This window comes from Ursus maritimus, unplaced genomic scaffold (assembly GCF_017311325.1).
Source record: "Ursus maritimus isolate PB19 unplaced genomic scaffold, ASM1731132v1 scaffold_14, whole genome shotgun sequence".
Taxonomy (NCBI): Eukaryota; Metazoa; Chordata; class Mammalia; order Carnivora; family Ursidae; genus Ursus; species Ursus maritimus.
The window spans coordinates 1,157,079-1,175,685 of NW_024423786.1; the positions used below are offsets into that span (position 1 = coordinate 1,157,079).

The following is an 18,607-nucleotide window of genomic DNA, read 5'->3' on the forward strand; positions in this document are numbered from 1 at the left end:
CCACCTTGCGGAGCTGACTGTGGGCTCCCTGCGAGCAACAACTGCCCACTGGCTGCCCACCCCAGCAGGGCAGGAGTTCTGTGAGACCGGCTGGGTATAGGTTGGGGTCCTGTGCACGCCCACCCGCCAGGGTGCTGAGGCTGGGCTGCCGTGGCCCCTCACCTGGCACCCCTTCTTCTGTAGGCCCCAAGCCACTTGGGCAGCTCCAGGCCCAGCCCATGGCTGCCTCCCCCTGCCCAGCTCAGGGCTCAGCTCTTCCGGGTCTGGTTTGACTTAAGCCTGCCTGCCTGGCCGGGAGGCAGCTGAGCGGATGTGGGGGGTGGCCTCGGGCTCTCAGGAATGCGGCCCTCCCCCTCTCCTGCAGCCGGCAGCCTCTGGCCCAGAGACACAGCGCCCCACCCTGGCTGGCCGCCCCGGGCCAGCACGGAGCCAGGGTGTTCGCTGCCTCCGCGGCCCACCCCAGCTGGTGAGACCTGCCCTGTCCTGTCAGTGTGGGGGCGCAAAGAAGGGGTGCTGGGCTGAGCCCCAGCCTGAGCCCTGGCCCCAGGCGGAGGCGGAGGCGGAGGGGTTGGCTGGCCACTTGATTACAGCTGGAGAGGGTGGGCCTGGCTGAGCAGGGCCGGCTACTCTGTGCCCTGGGAGCTTGCCCAGGACCGGCTGGGCTGGGCAGACACCGGTCCCATGAGGCCCATCTCTGGAAAGCCCCCTGGGTCTCTCTGTTAATTAAATACATTTGTTTGGTAAAAGCAACTAAAAATACTTGCAGCGTTGCAAGCTGCAGAGAAGAGCTGGCTAATTAACGCCCCGTTTGTTTGGGATCTGGAATATATTTCCATGCCGATGAGACGCCTGCCCTCCTGCCTCCTTGCGGGGGTGTACCCCACTCCGGGACCGTGACTTGGCCCCTCACTCCTATGCTGCTTCCCTGCCCCGGAGTCTCCCGGTTTCACTTCTCAGCCACACTGGACATCTCCTTTCATCGAAGGCCCCTGCTGCCCCGTCATTCCTTCCCACCCCCTGCACAAACCTCCCTTCCTCCAGGGCACCCAGCCTGGCCCCAGGGGCTCCTGCCGCCTTTGTGCTGGGCTTGGCTCTACAGCTGGTGATGGGTGGTGGTGGGTCACGGTTGTCCCTGGGCCCTCTGTTGATTGGCGAAGGGGCTAGGGTCAGGACCCGCCTACTGGGCAGGTGGAGGCCTTGGCCTGGCTCTTGCAGGGCTGGGGGGAGGGGGGTCAGCCGGGGCAGGGGCTCCAGACCCTTGCCCTTAAGCAGGCGCGGGGCTGGGGTGGAAAGGCATTGGCACGGCCCCACTTAGGCCCTCGCTGCCACAGATCCTGGTGGACCTGGCGAACCCCGGTGGCCGGCCAGCCCTGGCGTATGAGAGTGTGGTGGCCCAAGAAAGCAGCCCCATCCTGCGTGACCTGGTCCTCAGCCCCGACCGCCAGTACCTCTATGCTATGACAGAAAAGCAGGTAAGTGACCCACTGCCGGACACGTCAGGTGGGTTTGGGGGTGGGGGGCTACCCTCAAGGAGCTGGGCATGGCTGTCATTGGCCCTATCTGTCCACACTGGCTCCAGATTTTGCCCAGTCAGGCTTGGAATTCCCACCCCCTCCCCGAACAGTTGCATGTTCGCAGGAACAGATATTTGAATAAGCTTTATCAGAGTATTGATGTCATTCGAGGGCTGAGAATACACACTGGGGCTCCGAGTTCTTGGGCTAAGGCCCTGCCCAGCCCAGCCCCGGCCCTGTCTGCCCAATGAGGGCTTCAGGCAGCTGTCTCCATGGGGTTGGTGCCTGGCCTGGCCCCCCCCTCATCAAGGCCATCCATTTGTGTGCCTGGCCTAGCCTGCTTGGAGCCAGCCTCTGCCCTTCTCAACCTGGTGACCCCGTGATAGCCAAGAGGGTGAGCAGGTGGGACAGGCGAGGATGGGTTTGGTGAGGCCAGGCCTCCCTTCTTGGCCAGCTCTTGTTTCTCCTCTGCCCCTTTCCCAGCCGTCAGGTTATTCCACCTCTCAGAGGATCTCAGGGCCAAGCAGGCGAGGTCAGGGTAAGCAGGGCCCAGCCTGCGTCTGCACTTAGGATTGGGGCTCACGAGCCCACGCTCCCATGGGGAACTCAGAGTCCAGACAGATGGGAGAGTAACTCTGGCTGGAGCTGTCGGTTCTCCTCTGGGTAGCTCACCTGCACCGGCTTATTGCCTCCTGGCCACTGCCTCCCAGGGGAGAGACCCGGCCTGTTTGGCCTGATTTGGCCAAGTCAGGGTCATGGGACCAGCCTTGAATAGACCATGCTGGAGAAAGGCCAGAGATGGGGGCTCCCCTCATGCATGGGAACCGGGCTGGCTTCAGGGAACACACAGTGGTGGTGAGGAGGTGAGGCTGGCAGGGGTCTCTGGACCTGATGCTGAGGTCCCCATCCTGCCAGGTGACTCGGGTGCCTGTGGAGAGCTGTGTGCAGTATGCGTCCTGCGAGCTGTGCCTGGGCTCACGGGATCCCCATTGCGGCTGGTGTGTCCTGCATAGCGTGTGAGTCTGGATGGGGTGCAGGGGCGGACCGGAGGGCCCTGACACCCCTGCCTGACAGTCTCTGACCTGGGAGAGCCCCACGTGACCGCACCGTGCGCGTTGGGCACTCACAGCTCCCCTTTGAGCGCCTCTGGGTCTCCCCTGGGCGAGGTGCTCTGCGTTTGGCAGTTTCCCTGGACTGGCTAAGTGATGGCCAGCCCACTTTCACCCCAGTAAAGATGGGGTAGAGAGTAAAGCTGCTGGGCTCCCCCAAGCGTGGGTGACGATGAGCCCACTGAGCAGTGGCTGGCGGGCTCGGGGAAGCCCTCTGGCTGCCTCCCCCGTGCCCAGCCGCGGCGCCCTCTGCCCACAGCTGCTCCCGGCAGGACGCCTGCGAGCGGGCTGACGAGCCCCAGCGCTTCGCCTCGGACCTGCTGCAGTGCGTGCAGCTGACCGTGCAGCCTCGCAACGTGTCGGTCACCATGTCTCAGGTTCCGGTGAGCACACCTGCCCGGGTACGGGGGCGGGTGGGGGTGACTGACGGAGGGGGGCCGCGGGTGCCTGCTCACCGAGGCCTCCTCTTGTGGGGGCCCCAGCTTGTGCTGCAGGCCTGGAATGTGCCTGACCTCTCGGCTGGCGTCAACTGCTCCTTCGAGGATTTCACCGAGTCCGAAAGCATCCTGGAGGACGGTCGGATCCACTGCCGCTCGCCCTCCGCGAGGGAGGTGGCACCCATCACGCGAGGCCAGGGTGAATGCCGCCGCGGGCTGGGGTCAGGGCAGCTCCTGGAGCTGTCCTATGGGTCAGGGAATGGGTGTCACACATTCCCGTAGGGTGGCAGGGGAAGGAGCAGATGGCTGCTCTGGGGACAGGGACCCCAGGTGCCTGCCCAGTGTGCTGGGAGGCCCGCGGGGTCTGAGGGGCGTGGGTATGGCGANNGGCTGCGCACGTGCTGGCGGGGAAGGTCCCTGGGGAGGCCTGTCCCTGTTCTGGGCCTGCCGTGCCAGGTTCCGTGGCCCCGGGTGAGCCTGGTGACGCGGGCCCGTGCTGCTTCTGCAGGAGACCAGCGGGTGGTCAAGCTCTACCTGAAGTCCAAGGAGACGGGCAAGAAGTTCGCGTCCGTGGACTTCGTCTTCTACAACTGCAGCGTCCACCAGTCGTGAGTGTCCGGGTCCTCCTGCAGGATGGGGCACGGCGCCGTGCGGCCGAGCGCTTAGGGTGGGGGCCGCTCCCCCAGCACACAGGCCTGACGGAGAGAAGCCCGGGGCTGGGGCTTCAGAGCGGACAAGCTACGGGAGTGAGGGGCACGAGTCAGATGAGGAGAGCCTGCCCAGCCTCCTGCAAGCCGCTGAGGTGTGGGCAGCGGCCTGCAGGCCCCAGAGTGAGGCGGGGAGTGCTGAGGGAAGCTGCTTTGTCACCGCGAGGGAGACGGCCAAGCCGTGGGCGGGGCCGGCCGCTCAGGACAGGTACCTGCCGCTTAGGAACACGGGGGTCCGTGTTCAGGAACAGGTAGGGGTCCAGGTCATCTCTGGTGGTGGTGGATAGCAGCCCCTGGAGGTGGGGCTGGTGGCACAGAGAGCTGGGAGTGGGAGCTCTCCCTGCTGCTGCCCTGGTGTGCTTGTCTTGGGGCGTCAGAGGAAGAACGGGGGAAGCACGTGACCTGCTGTGCGTCCCGCCATGAGCCTGACCTGGAGGGGAGCCAGCCCGGAAGGCCAGCAAGGGGGGTGAGGGGTGGTGGGAGGCCCACACAGGTATGGTTCAGCCGCGGAGCTGGAGGCAGCTGGTTTTCACCGGGCCTTCATTTGTTGACTTGCAGACTGACTGACTGGATGCCCACGGAGGGCCTGGGGGGTCGGTCGGTATTATCCAGCTTCACGTCTCTGCCTAGCTGGGCTGGCATTTTTGGAGCAGAGGGTAGAACTTCAGAGCCGGAGGGGATGGAGGGCCTCTGGAGAAGCGGGGTGGCCGGCAGGTTGGAAAGTCCCTGGGAGAAGGCAGAGGTGGTTTTCTCCAGGGGAAGCGGTGCCACGGGAGCTGTGGAGATGACAGCGTGCCAGCCGTGGGAGGTTGCGCAGGCCGGAGCACAGCAAGGGCCCTGTCCAGGCCCTGGGGACACGCAGGAGGGAAGCAGCCAAGCTTCTGCCATGCGGGGTGCACATTCTGGTCGGGAAGGCAGCTGTCTACGATGACTCTGCGGGGCCCTGCAGCGATGGCTTACCTCCTAAGTTCATTGAAATTGGAATTTAAAACGCAGTTCCATGTCTGCAGCGACACTTTTCGCAGCACTGATTGTCACGTGTGGCTTGGTGTGGCCAGTGGTCACCCCAGTGGACACCACAGGTTGTAGACGTTTGTTATTGGGAAGGTTCCATCAGAAGACACTGGGGCGGACTGTCAGGTGTTCAGTCTGGAAGGAAAGCAGCGAAGAGGGCGGGAAGCACTGGGCGGGCCTCTCTGAGCAGGCGAGGAGCAGCCAGTGCAAAGGCCCTGAGGTGCACTGTCATCTGCTGTTGAAGAAATAGCAGGGAGCTAGTGTGGCCCCATGTGGCCACTGGGTGGAGGCGCAGGCCACCCCAGTTTCACCGCCCTGCCCTCTCCCTGCAGCTGCCTGTCCTGTGTCAATGGCTCCTTCCCCTGCCACTGGTGCAAATACCGCCACGTGTGCACACACAACGCCGCCGACTGTGCCTTTCTAGAGGGCCGTGTCAATGTGTCTGAGGTAAGGCCATCCCGGAGAGCTCGTGGTTTCGCAGCTCGAGAGCTCCCATGGGTGGCGGGGATGCTGACCTAATGGCCTGTGCCGTTAGGAACATTCTTCGAGGCTGTGTTGACCTGAGGCCAGCCAGTTGTGTTTGTGGGTGGTCACTGGATCTGCTCTGTAGCCCTCAGGGAAGGCCTCAGACCAGAGCCTCTAGTTGGGGGCTGCAGACCAAAGGGATGCCCGAGGGACGACGCAGGGAGGGGACGGTCCACCCGGTGCGATGGGAGCCTGGAGCGTGAGGTGTCTGGCTGGTGAAAGTCCCGGTGCCCAGCATCGTGTGGATGAGGGACCCCCAGACTGACTGGCAGGGCGGCTGGTTGGTTCTTGGAGTCATTTGAGTTACTGCGTAGTAATTGACAGTAATTAGGTAGTAATTATTGTGGGGCCTGGGCAAGGCTCTGACTTTATTGATGAACAGCCAGGCTACTTTTCCTAGAACCCGAGGCTCTCAGAACCAGGACCGGCCGACCCGGGCACCTGCCAGGCAGGGAGTGGGGATGCAGGGCCCCCAGGTGCAGCCTGAGGGCACAGAGCCGGGCCTGGCAGCCAGGGCCCTTGCTTTTGCAGTAGACAGCAGGCCTGTCGGCTGAACAGGGCAGGAGGGTGTAGGTCCTGCTGGCTGTGGGGCGTGGGGGAGCAGAGGACATACCATTCCTCACAGAGCCTCCCCTGGCCAGCTTCCACTGTCACCCTCTGGACCTTTGTCCACTCCCTGGTGTAACACTGCACAGCATGGGACAGGGCGGCAGTCGGGGGCAGGCGAAGGATAGGCAGGGACCTTGGGCATTTGGGTGGGGGCGGTGTCTGTGTGAGCAGGTGGTGTCCCAGGTGGGGGCCCAGGGTGTGGAAATGGATAGCGGGCTTCCCCGGGAGTGTGGCTCATGTGAGGATCTCGGCAAAGGCGTCATGAGGGTGGGCAGGAGCCGTGGGGCAGCAGGAAGCTGCTTAGTGACCCCAGGGTCTGGGGACTTCAGGGAGGGCTACTGTGGGCCTCAGTGAAACAGCATGCGAAGACCCTCCTGTGGGATTTGCAAGTTCAGTGTTGGGCTGTGGGTGGTCCTGGGGTCCAGGGAGGTTGGGCAAGGGACTCATCCCACAGATATGCCCTCTTCAGCTGTAGTCCCAGGTTTTATGGGGACTTTACTAAGGAGTGGGACACAGGCCCAAACTTGACCAGTCTCATTGCTCAGAAGGCCTTGAACTCCTCACCCTCAGGCTCTCTTCTTCCCATCTCTGGTTTTGGTTTGGATCTTGTGGGATGGCCCCTCAGGAGCTTAGTGCCAAGGCAGAGCCTCAGCCAGACTCCAGCCTGACGGGGGCACAGAGGCCACACCCCGAGAGAGAGCGACTGGGGCCTCCTGGGGAGCAGAGATGCTGTCTGTAGAGGGAGGTGTGGGGCTGAGGGGCGACAGGAGCCAAGTCCTGGTGGCCAGAAAGAGCCAGCGCTGCTGGGGGTCCGGGAGCGGCAGCGGGGGGCTGGAGAGGCAGCAGGAGGGTCCCTGGGTGTGGGGGCTGGCCGGGGTACCTCTTCGAGGGCCAGGGAAGCGCTGGCAGAGGTGTGCGCAGCTGAGCGTGCGGACGGTGGCTCTATGTACAAGTCCTCATCACCCGCTTCTCCCCGGGGGGAGCACCCCTGCACACCCGGCAGCTAGCAGTCAGCCTGCCTGGCTGTGCCCTGCCACGGCCCAGGTGCCCTCCTCAGGCCCCCACGACCTTGGTAGAGCCGGCCCCGGGCCTGGGCCCTCCTGGGGAGCTGGTGTAGGGCTTGGGGATTGCGGCCTGTTTTCAGCATCTCTATTTAAAGCCCAGCTCAGTGTAGTTCCCGCGGGACCTTCTCCTCCGACGGCTGCTGCGGGCCGTGCTGCAAGGGAGCTGGGCCATTGCATCAGTCATTGTTGCCGAGATGCTGGCCCTGGGGGCCCGGGCTGTTTTCCTGCCCAGCTCTGGCTATTTTTACGTGCTCCCTGGGCCCCCAGCTGAGAGCTCCCAGCCCCAAGCGCCCCAAGTGCCCCAAGCGCCCAGCTGCTTCTACCACAAGGGCCTTTTCAGCTGTGGGCCAGATGGGACCCCCTCGGTGGCTGAACAGCAGGGTCCTAGAGCTCCGCAAGGGCACTTGGGGGCACAGGGGAGAGGCCACAGCCCAGTGGGCACAGAACCCAGGCCTCCTGCCTCCAGCCCAGCTGGCTCTTTCTGAGGTCCTCAGTCGACCAGTGTGTGCTCTGTGCACAGACAGGGGTTGGGGCCGCGGGTAGGGCGCGCTTTACTCCCGGCGCCCAGCCCTTCAGCCGAAGCCTTGTTGCCCTCAGGACTGTCCGCAGATCCTGCCCTCCACCCAGATCTACGTGCCGGTGGGTGTGGTGAAGCCCATCACGCTGGCCGCTCGCAACCTGCCGCAGCCACAGTCGGGCCAGCGTGGGTACGAGTGCCTCTTCCATATCCCAGGGAGCCCGGCGCGCGTCACCGCCCTGCGCTTCAACAGCTCCAGCCTGCAGTGCCAGAACTCCTCGGTGAGGTGGGGGGCTGCTGGGGCTCCGCATGCTCCACAGAGCTGGGCACCCTTGCACCCTTAGGACCTGGTTTCTGCACCTAGCACAGAGACAGGGCACAGGCAGGTGTGCCGGAGACAGCTCAGAAGGCATCCTCCGGCGTGCTGGGGTGTGTAGGTGAGAGGGCCGCAGGGGGTGACGTGCCAGGAGCCACCCAGACATCTGGTGGGAGCACATCGTAGACATGGGAGAGGGTGAGTTAGACGGTGTGGGATATGGCGAGGAGGCCAGGCTAGTGGGTGGGACGCATGCGTTCCAGCCTCACCCGTGCTTCCAGGAGGGCCAAAGTCAGGGCTGCGGGCCCAGGCGCTCAGCCTTTCCGGTGGCTAGACCCAGAAACTGTTCACCGTGGCTGGCGTGGTACATGGTAGTTGGCGGTGTTGCCCGAGGTCCAGGTAGCAGCCATGTTTGGAGTCTAGAATCTGATAGGGTAACAGTTCAAAAGCCTTTAGTCAAGTCCAGTGAGTTTAGTGACGGTGATTGTTGCAGACACCCATTCTTCCCTGGTGGATGGAGGGAGTGCTGTCAAGCTGGTGGTCCTAAGACCGGACTCGAGCTCTCACCTGGCGGGCTCTGTGACAGCTGGCAGGCCTTGGTTTCCCCATTGTTCAAGAAGGGAGTCATCAGGAGAGAATCCCAGGGGAGGCCTCTCAGAGGTTTGGCCTCCTGCCTATGGCGGTGGGTCCTTGGCCAGCGCCTTGTGTGTCCAACGGAGTGGGCTGGGGGTCCCAGCAGCCTCCCGGGGCAGGTCAGCCACTTGGCCAGGCCCTTGTGGCCTGTACCAGGCTGGAGAGGTCCCCACACCTTCCCACCTGTCCTGTCCTTCCCGTCCTGTCACCTCACTCTGTCGCGCCCTCCAAGTGCTTCTCTCTGGCTTCCGTGGCCCGGCTACTCCCACCCTGTCCTTGCTCTCAGGCTGTCTGTGCCTCTACTGCCCTGTTTCTCTGCCGTCCCCGAGCCTCTGTCTCTCTATCCTGCACTCCCCCCACCCCCCGGCCCACATTTGTCTTTCCTGTGACTGTTGAAAGGGAAAAGGGAGTACCAGGGAATTTGATAGGATCCAATTAAATTCCTGCAGATAAAATAGTGAATTGCTCTGGGATGGAGTGGAGGTCCTCAGCTGCAGAAAGTGGGACACAGCTGGGAGTGCTGGGCCCTGGGCTCCCTGGGGGAGGGGTACTGTCCCCAAGCCCAGCCCAGCCTGGAGGGTAGAAGGGCAGAGACTTCCCTGATGCTGCTTCCTTCCAGTCTATGCCCAGGACTCAGGGGCACACATCTTACACCTTAGGGCAGTCCTAGTGTCAGGATCACTGAATCCATTCAGCAGACAAAGAAACAGGTTCCTAGAGAATCCCTGAGAAATTGCCAAGAGGGCCGGCTGGGACGTTCTGGTGCCCTGGTTGGGCAGACCACAGGAGGAAGCAGGGGGTCACCCTGGAGGGTGTGCCTCACGGGACTGCTGGGGATGGGCTTGCCTGGAGAGTGGGGATTCCGGCCACCAGGAAGGAAGCCCTTTGTGTGTGTGTGTGTGTGTGTGTGTGTGTGTGTGTGTGTTTGGGGGGGGCGGGTGGTAGGCCGAGGCAGAACTGGGTGTGACAGCTTAGCCATCTCACTGGCTGGAGGGTGGGCGGCTCTGTGGGGTTTCCGGTTCCAGGTTGGAAATGCCATTTTGGACAGGCAGAGCCTCCCGACTGTCCTGCCAAGCCCACTTCCGGGGCCCAGTCCCAGAGGTAGCCAGGAGGGGCTGCAGGCCCTGACCCACTGCCCTGGGCAGTGGCCTGCAACCCCAGAGTCTCGGCGGTGCATGGGACCTGACCACCCTGCCGCCCACTGCCCACAGTACTCCTATGAGGGCAATGATGTCAGTGACCTGCCCGTGAACCTGTCGGTGGTGTGGAATGGCAACTTCGTCATCGACAACCCTCAGAACATCCAGGGTGAGCTGGGCAGGGTGCCTGGGGTTGGGGGGCCGAGGGCGAGCCGAGCTGACTGCGTCCCTCCCCGCAGCCCACCTGTACAAGTGCCCAGCCCTGCGGGAGAGCTGTGGCCTGTGCCTCAAGGCCGACCCGCGCTTCGAGTGCGGCTGGTGTGTGGCCGAGCGCCGCTGCTCCCTGCGCCCCCACTGCCCCGCCGACTCGCCGGCCGCCTGGATGCACGCCCGCCACGGCAGCAGCCGCTGCACCGACCCCAAGATCCTTAAGGTAGACTGCCCCCCGGCACCCGCCCTCCGGCCGCCTCCCCTCCCTGCCCTGCTCAGCCCACTGCGGACTGCATCGGTGTCCCAGCCCCGGCCTCTCCGCAGCTGTTCCCCGAGACAGGCCCGCGGCAGGGAGGCACGCGGCTCACCATCACGGGCGAGAACCTGGGCCTGCGCTTTGAGGACGTGCGGCTGGGCGTGCGTGTGGGCAAGGTGCTGTGCAGCCCCGTGGAGAGCGAGTACATCAGTGCCGAGCAGTGAGTGCAGCCCTGGCGGGCGGGCGGGGCACCCCGACACCCGGGCTGGGCCCCGCAGCCCACTGAGGCCCCTTGGCGCCCTGCAGGATCGTCTGTGAGATTGGGGACGCCAGCACAGTGCGAGCTCATGACGCCCTGGTGGAGGTGTGCGTGCGAGACTGTTCCCCCCACTACCGGGCCTTGTCACCCAAGCGTTTCACCTTCGTGGTAAGCCCCCCCCCCGGTGGCTTAGGGGGAGCTGTACAGGGCTGGATTGAGCTCCTGGTCCCCTGTGGGTCCCCTCATCCAGCAACACCTCTGTTCTGGTCTCCCCTCTCCTCCTTGTCTCCAGACCCAACTCCAGGTCCCTCCTGCACACTTTGGGCCCTGCCTGTGGGCTTCGTGTGAGAGCCCATGTGCACACAGGGCCTGGGGCACGGCTGGAGGTGCAAGCAGGCCTCTGGCCTGAAGGGCAGGCTTTCCCTGCTGCTCAAGCAAGTCCCTTCTTCCCCTAGACTCCAACCTTCTACCGGGTGAGCCCTGCGCGAGGGCCTCTTTCGGGGGGCACCTGGATTGGCATCGAGGGCAGCCACCTGAATGCGGGCAGTGACGTGGCTGTGTCTGTTGGAGGCAGGCCCTGCTCCTTCTCCTGGTATGGGGTGCACACGGGGAGTGGGGGACCAGGGCTTCCCTGGGTGCTGGTTGGTTCAGATGGCTGCATGCCCCCTCCTGTTGCCCAGGAAACAAGGGGGGTGTGGAGAGCCCGGCTGGGGTGATCACTATGGAAACCAGAGGCGGAGAGTGTTACCATGGAGACAGGCTACCTCCTAGAATGGGAAGGGCAGGGTGGGCAGGGTTGGTGGGTGGGCGGGGCCTAGACCTGAGGGGCAGGCACAACTGCCCTGTTTTAGGGTGAGGGGGATCCCTTGGGAACACAAGTATTTTAAAAAAATTCTTAAGAGAGTAAAAAGAAATCTTGACAAAAGCCTTGAGCTTGAAGTGGATAATTTTAGATTAGAGATGATAATGGAACGGCCCTTTAAATATTTTCCTGCGGTAATTATCCGCTATCAGACTAATTATTGGTGTTTGCAGCCTTGCTGCAGGAGCGGGCCTGGCGGCTGTGGGGTCTCCACTGTGCTGAAGGAGCTGAGGGGACAGGGACCCAGGTGCAAGCGGTGACTGGCTGCTGCTCGCTGGGGGTGACCAAGTACCCCCTCCACCCTGGCCAGTTCATTCTGCCTCCTCACGGCCCAGGCTTGGGTTGGCTCTGTTTTCAGATCAGGAGACAGAATGGGGCGAGGGGCAGAGAGCACGTGCCTCCCGCGCCTCCGTGAGAGTTCGCGCTGAGCATGGCCCTCTGGGAGAGGCGTACTCACCTCCTCGGAAGGGCTGATGAGAAAGTGGCTGTAATGGTCATTGGCTCTGTGGAGCGGGTTCCGTTGGGGCTCCGTCTTACAGGTGGGCAGGTGAGGCCTGGGGAGGTCCAGTAACTTGCCCACACCCCTCTCTGTGATGGAGCCTAGACACTTAGCCTACCTCGTGAGCGAGTCCCAGCACCTGTGTCCTCACTGTGCCACCGGCCTCTCTAGGAGGAATTCCAGAGAGATCCGGTGTCTGACGCCCCCTGGGCAGAGCCCTGGCAGCGCCCCCATCGTCATCAACATCAACCGTGCTCAGCTCACCAACCCAGAGGTGAAGTACAACTACACGGAGGACCCTACCATCCTGAAGATTGACCCCGAGTGGAGCATCAACAGGTGGGTGCCCCCCAGCCCGCCCTGAGCCCCAGCGACCCCGTCTGTCCTGTGTGGCGCCTGCCGAGGGTAGGGCTCCTGCACCCGCCTCTCTTTCTGCTTCTCGACACTGGCCAGGGGGTGGGAGCAGAATCAGAACGGGTGTGTGGAGACCCACAGCGCTACCGTGCCCTGGACGTAGCAACCCGGTTTCGTGCCAGTCACGGAAACAGATTGCACTCAAAACTCTGGGATGCTGAGCTCTTCAGAAAGATCAAATGAACACAATAAGGTGCCCAGAGTCACGGCTCTCAGGACGATGGACCGTGTCCACCTTGAGACGTGGTTGGTGCCATCGGAGGTCCGGTGCACGGGGGTTTTAACCTGCCAGCTGTCTTCGGGGGGGCCGACTGGCGTGTCTGGCCCTACCTGTGTGTGCTGGGCCTGGGCAGAGCTTCCCCGCATGACCCCTTACCTCATCTTGCAGCGGAGGGACCCTCCTAACGGTCACGGGCACCAACCTGGCCACTGTCCGTGAACCCCGCATCAGGGCCAAGTATGGAGGCGTTGAGAGGGAGAACGTGAGTCCTTGCGGGATCCCTAGCAGGTTGTGCCACTGCGGGGAGGCAGGGACCCCAGGGAAGGAAGGCGGGGACCCCCACGTGCAGGCAAGGATGCATGCAACCCCTCAGCCTTGCTGGGGCCTGAATCCGTGTGGGGAGCAGCCGGCCCAGCGTCCACACCTGCGTCCCCAGAGCTGCCTGGTGTACAACGACACCACCATGGTGTGCCGGGCCCCGTCGGTGGACAACCCTACGCGCAGCCCGCCGGAGCTGGGGGAGCGGCCAGACGAGCTGGGCTTTGTCATGGACGACGTGCGTGCCCTGCTGGTCCTCAACACCTCCTCTTTCGTCTATTACCCGGACCCTGTGCTGGAGCCGCTGAGCCCCACGGGCCTCCTGGAGCTGAAACCCAGCTCCCCGCTCATCCTCAAGGTGGGCCGCCGGGAGCCGGGCGGGGGCACAGGGCGGGGGCTTGTGGGGCAGTGGGGCTCTCTGGCTCACCCCCACCCCCGCAGGGACGGAACCTCCTGCCACCCGCGCCCGGGAGCTCACGGCTCAACTACACGGTGCTCATTGGCTCCACACCATGTGCCCTCACTGTGTCGGAGACCCAGCTGCTCTGCGAGTCACCCAACCTCACAGGGCAGCACAAGGTCACGGTGCGTCCATGGCCCGCCCATCCGTGTTCTGGTCCCAACTCTGGTCTCCTGGGCCCCACCTGCCTTTGACCCACTGACCCTGCCCCACCCAGGGCAACCCCAACTCTCTGGCTGAGTCCCAGACTTCCTTCTGGCCCAGAGGCAGCCCAGCTCAGCCCTCACCCAGCCCTGGTGCCCCCTGTTGGCCCAGCACCTGCCCTGAGTCCCCACGTCACCTCCCTCTGACCACTCTGGGCAGGGACCGTGGGGTTCTCAAGGGACATGGTACCCGGGGCCTCTGGAGCTCCCAGTGGGCAAGGGGGGCCTCCTGAGTGGCCTGCACCCCCACCCACAGGTCCGGGCTGGTGGCTTCGAATTCTCGCCAGGGATGCTGCAGGTGTACTCGGACAGCCTACTGACCCTGCCCGCCATCGTCGGCATCGGCTGCTGGTCATTGTAGCCGTGCTCATTGCCTACAAGCGCAAGTCTCGGGACGCCGACCGCACCCTCAAGCGGCTGCAGCTGCAGATGGACAACCTGGAGTCCCGCGTGGCCCTGGAGTGCAAGGAAGGTGTGACATCAGAGCTGCGGCGCGCAGTGGGGAGGGGGCCCGGGGAGCGGGGCTTGCTGTGGCTGCTGCCACGTGTGAGCCAGGCCCTGTCCTCCCCACGATTCTGCTCGGTGTTCAGCCTTCCCAACGCCTTTGCTGCGCCGTGCTCAGGCTCGGGCAGACTGCTGAGGCTCTGACCTGGGCCGCAGCCGGACCCTGGGGCGAGTACAGCCTCTGTGGGTGCTTCTTGAGGCATAGACGGTGGAGTCAGAGAGCTTGCGTTTGTGACCCGGTTTGGCTGCAGGACCTTGGATGGGCCCATGACCTTCTTAGGCCTCAGATTCCTCATCTGTAGGATGGGCGCAGTGATTCCGTGTTGGGGGCCAGGCGCGGCACCGAGGAGTGGGGGCCCTTTCTTTAGGCCCTGAGTACGTACGGACCTTGGCTGGCAGTGGACAGAGTGCATCTTCGAGGGGCTGTCTCAGGAAGGAGGCCGCAGCCCAGCCTCCTAAGAGGGGCATGTGTCCCTTAGGACCCTGCTATGTGAGCAGTGGAAAGCAGCTCAGGGAAAGCAGCTCCCTTCAGCAGGGAGAGGTCATGTGGGCTTTTGTGCAGGGAAAGCCTGGGGCTCAGCTGGCTTCCAGCACGGCCGGGCCAGACCCGCAGCTGCCTCTTCAGTGATCTCTCCGTGTGGTGTCAGGACCAGCACAAGGGGCAAGCTCAGCTTTTCCACTGGGCCCAGCTCTGTCCAATCCCTGATGCCACGCCTGGTCATGTGCCCCCTTCCCTGAAGTCTGCTCTCCTGGAAGCCCCCAAGTGAGAGTGGGCAGACCCCACGGGCAGGAGGGGGTACCAAAGAGAATGGGATGCGTTCTGGCAGGCAGGGGCCGCAGACGTCAGAAAAATGTGAGCGGTGGGCTCGGCTCAGGTGTCTGCAGGAAGGGTGAGGGGGGACGGGCCCCAAGCTGGAATAGGGGACGCCCCATTTCTGTGCCACGTGCCCCAGAGAGGCCAGCATGCCCAAAGCCCGGGCTCAGCCCCAGCAGAGCAGATGCTGCCCTACCTGCCCTTGCACCAAGGGCACCGCTGCCGGGTGGGCGGCAGAGAGGTGGGCACACAGCTCAGGGCCCGCAGGGAGCCCCGGTGGCCTGGGATAGAGGCCCCGGGCTGCACGCTGGCCAGTTGAGGGAGGGGGTTCAGCTGCCGTGTATGCTGTGGGCTCTAGGCAGCAGGTCGCAGCCTTGGCCTGTGGTGGCCATCCTCAGACCACCTGGTGAGCTTCTCTGGCTGCTGTGAGGTCACAGCTGGGTGACCTGGGCACTGGGCCAGACCGGGATGGCCCCCGTCTCCTCGTGGCCCCTGCCTTGCTGCCTCATTGGGGAAATTGGGGTGGTTACAAGGGGCGGACGCAGCCCTGCTAACGGTAACTGACAGGTGAGGGGCTTGTCTTAGGTGCCAGGAGCAGCCTCAGACTTTTTGCGGATGCTGGCCCTTGCTCTGGGAGGCAGGCGGTGGGGGCGCTCCTGCACGTGGCATGAGAAGAGGGAGCCGAGTGGGAGGCGGGCTGTGAGGCCCTGTGGGTGACTGCACGGGGGCCTCATGCCTGCACAGGCCTGGCAGTGGGCTGTCGGTAGCTCCACTGGGACCTAGAGGGCCCCGTTTGGTCAGGACCCTTGTCTGTCTGAGAATTGAAAGGTCCCATGGGACACAGGCAGGTGTGTGAAGCTTGTGGGAGTTGGTGGCCTGGGTGGGGAGCTCTGAGGCCAGGAGCACCTCAGGATGAGGACAGCCGTGCGCCGGGGTCAGCACGCAGGATGCCTTTATTTGGTCGCACAGCGTGGGTGCAGGGCTGGCGGGCACTCCAGGGCTGGCCAGGCGGCGATAACCAGACGCCTGGCAGTGGTGCCCAGGAGACGAAGGTCCCTGCTCTTAATTGAACCTGCCAGCCATCCCCCAGAGCCCGCCTAGCATTCCTCTGGCTCCCGATCAGATAGTGCCTCCCTCGGGCTGCTGTGGCGGACACCTCCCAGCTCTGGAATGTTCTGTGGAGGCCTCCCCCTGCCCTGCCTGCCTTTGTTTCTGAAAGAAGCAGAGCCGCCTCGAGCAGGGTGGGCAGTGTAGAGGGCCCGCTGGTCTGAGCTCTGCGTGTGCTGGTTGTCAGAGTGGAGGGTTCAGGGGCTTGGGGAGAGCCTCCTGCCTCCTACGCCTGGCCACATCCCTTCTCTTCGCGGCAGCTGTGGCAGGGGAGCCAGGGCGGGCATGTGCACCCCAGGGTGGTGGAGGGAGCCGGCACCCATAGTTCCCTTGCGCCCCCGGTGCCAGTGTTGGATTCAGGAAGCCCCTCTCAGCCCGGCCCCAGGCGCATCACCTTCTGTGCTGTCGTCTGGTGAGTCCTGTGACACGTCAAAGGGACAGAGTTTTTGTCCGTGTGTTAGCACCGGGAGAGCTGAGGGGTTTCCTGAAGGTTACCCAGCCAGCGAGCTGCAGAGCCAGAGTCGGAGCCTGGCCGGAGGGTGGGAGGGCTGGGGGGACTGGGGCTGGGGGCTGGGGCAGCACCCGCCCTGACGCCTCATCTGGCGGCAGCCTTCGCGGAGCTGCAGACGGACATCCACGAGCTGACCAATGACCTGGATGGTGCCGGCATCCCGTTCCTCGACTACCGGACGTACGCCATGCGGGTGCTCTTCCCCGGGATTGAGGACCATCCAGTGCTCAAGGAGATGGAGGTGGGCTGTCCACTGGGGCTCACTGGGACTTCTGCCCGCTCCTGGGGCTCCTGGCTACTGTTGGGCAGCCTGGGGCCCCTGGGGGATGGCTCAGACGTGTTGGGAGGGGCACTGGGAGTCAGGGCTCTCGGCTCCCCATAGTGCCTCCACTGTGGTGGGGGGCTGGGCCTAGTGGGGTCCTGAGGTTGGGGCTGGGCTTCATCCCAACCAGCCACCTTGCTTGGAGCTGGGGCTCATCGGGGGCTGCCTCTGTTTTATGGAGACCTTGAGTGCGCCGTGTGCCACCTGTGTGCGCTCACCTGGCCTGTCCCCTGGCTGGCTCTGGGTGCTGAGCCTAACTGGGCAGGGGCTACTGCCGTGCGGCTGGGAGGTGTAGGGACCCAGCCGGAGTTTGCGTGGCTGTTTGGGGTGAGTGTGTGACTGATGCGGTGTGGTGGTCCTCGCAGAGCTGGGCTTTTGCTTTGTGCAGGTGTTGGCGGCACTCAGGCTATTGGCATGAGCTTGCTGAGCAGAAGAGGGCTGGCCCTGAAGTCCTCTAGGAGCCCCCAATGGCAGGCCAGGAGCCTAGGGCCCAGCTAGGACCAGGCAGGGGCTTAGCAAGTCAGCTTGGTCATGCCGTCCAGCCAAGGGCATCCCATCTCTGCACACTTCTGATGTGGGAGAGCCCACTCCCTGTTGCGGCTCTGTCGGTGGGACAGTCCCTTTGAGCTCTGCTGGAATGGGCCTTCCTGTCACTCTGGCTCAGGCCCAGGGCTGCCTTGGGCTGCCCACCCGCTCATCTCTGGGTTTGCTGCCATGTCAAGGGCTCCACATGCTTCATCACGTCTTTTTACGGGTGGGGCCATCTGCTGTGTCGGTCTTACTGCTCTTGCAGTGTGACTGTGTTCTACTTGGGTCTTGTCACCTGTCTGCCTGGGCTGGGAGCAGTGGCACCAGCAGCCTCTGGCACAGCCTGGTGGGGAATGTCCTGTTTTGACAAGCCGTGGTGTACATAAGAGAGAGAGTAGGGGCCCTGGAGCCAGCCATGTCTGCATTCCACCCCTTTTCCCCACGTCCATGTCACGTGGCCCTGAACAAGCCTCTTTCTCTTCTGGACTTCGTTGTGTCTGTGGAATGGGGAAGGTGATTTCTGTTGTGAGTGCACCGTGAGCCCATGGCCGTGTTTTGCTGGCCCCCAGCAGTTGGGGCATTGAGTTCAGCCTCCTCCTGGCTACCAGAGCAAGGCTGCAGCAGGTGGCAGTCCCAGGGACCAGCTGCACAGCCGGTGACCCTCATTCTGTACCTCCCACTGACACTGGTCTGCCCCGGTCCCCGCCTGCGGTGGGCTGCTTGAGTAGCTGCCTGGACCCACCCGTTCTGCTGAGGACAGTGGAGGCCCAGGGACCTGGGAAGGCAACGTGTCACCCGCCTTCGCATTCTCCTCTCTGCCCCCCGCCTCCCGTGTGGCGCCCGGGTGCCCCTCCGGGTCTGAGCGCGCCTGCGGGCTGCCCTCCCGCAGGTGCAGGCCAACGTGGAGAAGTCGCTGACGCTGTTCGGGCAGCTGCTTGCCAAGAAGCACTTCCTGCTGACCTTCATCCGCACGCTGGAGGCCCAGCGCAGCTTCTCCATGCGTGACCGCGGCAACGTGGCCTCGCTCATCATGACAGCCCTGCAGGGCGAGATGGAGTACGCCACGGGGGTGCTCAAGCAGCTGCTGTCCGACCTCATCGAGAAGAACCTAGAGAGCAAGAACCACCCCAAGCTGCTGCTGCGGCGGTGAGCCTCACTTCCTGTCTGCAGACCGGGGGCCTGGCTGGCGTGTCGGGCACGGGACCCCCACCCTGGGGCACGCCGGACCTGGCGTCCATCGGTGCCAAGCCACCGTTGTCCCGCTCAGAGGCCTGGCTCTGGGGCTAAGGGCTGGGATCTCCATGGCAGCCCCCGGCTGCCTGACGCCTGCGGGGCCTTTCAGGGCCTGACCACCTTCAGCACCCTGGGCGGGGGTGGGGTGGGCACAGCGGGCGGGCATGGCGGCGGAGTCAAGCCACCCCTTTCCGTGTCGTGCCCCCAGGACCGAGTCAGTGGCGGAGAAGATGCTGACCAACTGGTTCACCTTCCTTTTGTATAAATTCCTGAAGGTAGGCGGCTGAGGGGGAGGGAGCGTCC

General features: G+C 63.9%; 1 protein-coding gene across 1 annotated transcript in view; it reads left to right on the top strand.

Annotated features, from left to right (window-relative positions):
* PLXNA1 (plexin A1) overlaps positions 1 to 18,607 on the top strand; it is a 46,204-nt gene that overhangs the window by 13,545 nt on the left and 14,052 nt on the right. The window contains 21 exon segments of the mRNA XM_040628359.1: positions 1,332 to 1,472; positions 2,430 to 2,530; positions 2,883 to 3,006; positions 3,106 to 3,259; positions 3,569 to 3,668; positions 5,114 to 5,228; positions 7,577 to 7,777; positions 9,657 to 9,753; positions 9,824 to 10,017; positions 10,119 to 10,270; positions 10,357 to 10,477; positions 10,765 to 10,901; positions 11,842 to 12,009; positions 12,473 to 12,566; positions 12,741 to 12,980; positions 13,064 to 13,207; positions 13,542 to 13,629; positions 13,632 to 13,757; positions 16,320 to 16,462; positions 17,961 to 18,217; positions 18,513 to 18,579. Of these exon segments, the coding sequence (XP_040484293.1) occupies positions 1,332 to 1,472; positions 2,430 to 2,530; positions 2,883 to 3,006; positions 3,106 to 3,259; positions 3,569 to 3,668; positions 5,114 to 5,228; positions 7,577 to 7,777; positions 9,657 to 9,753; positions 9,824 to 10,017; positions 10,119 to 10,270; positions 10,357 to 10,477; positions 10,765 to 10,901; positions 11,842 to 12,009; positions 12,473 to 12,566; positions 12,741 to 12,980; positions 13,064 to 13,207; positions 13,542 to 13,629; positions 13,632 to 13,757; positions 16,320 to 16,462; positions 17,961 to 18,217; positions 18,513 to 18,579 (2,964 nt within the window).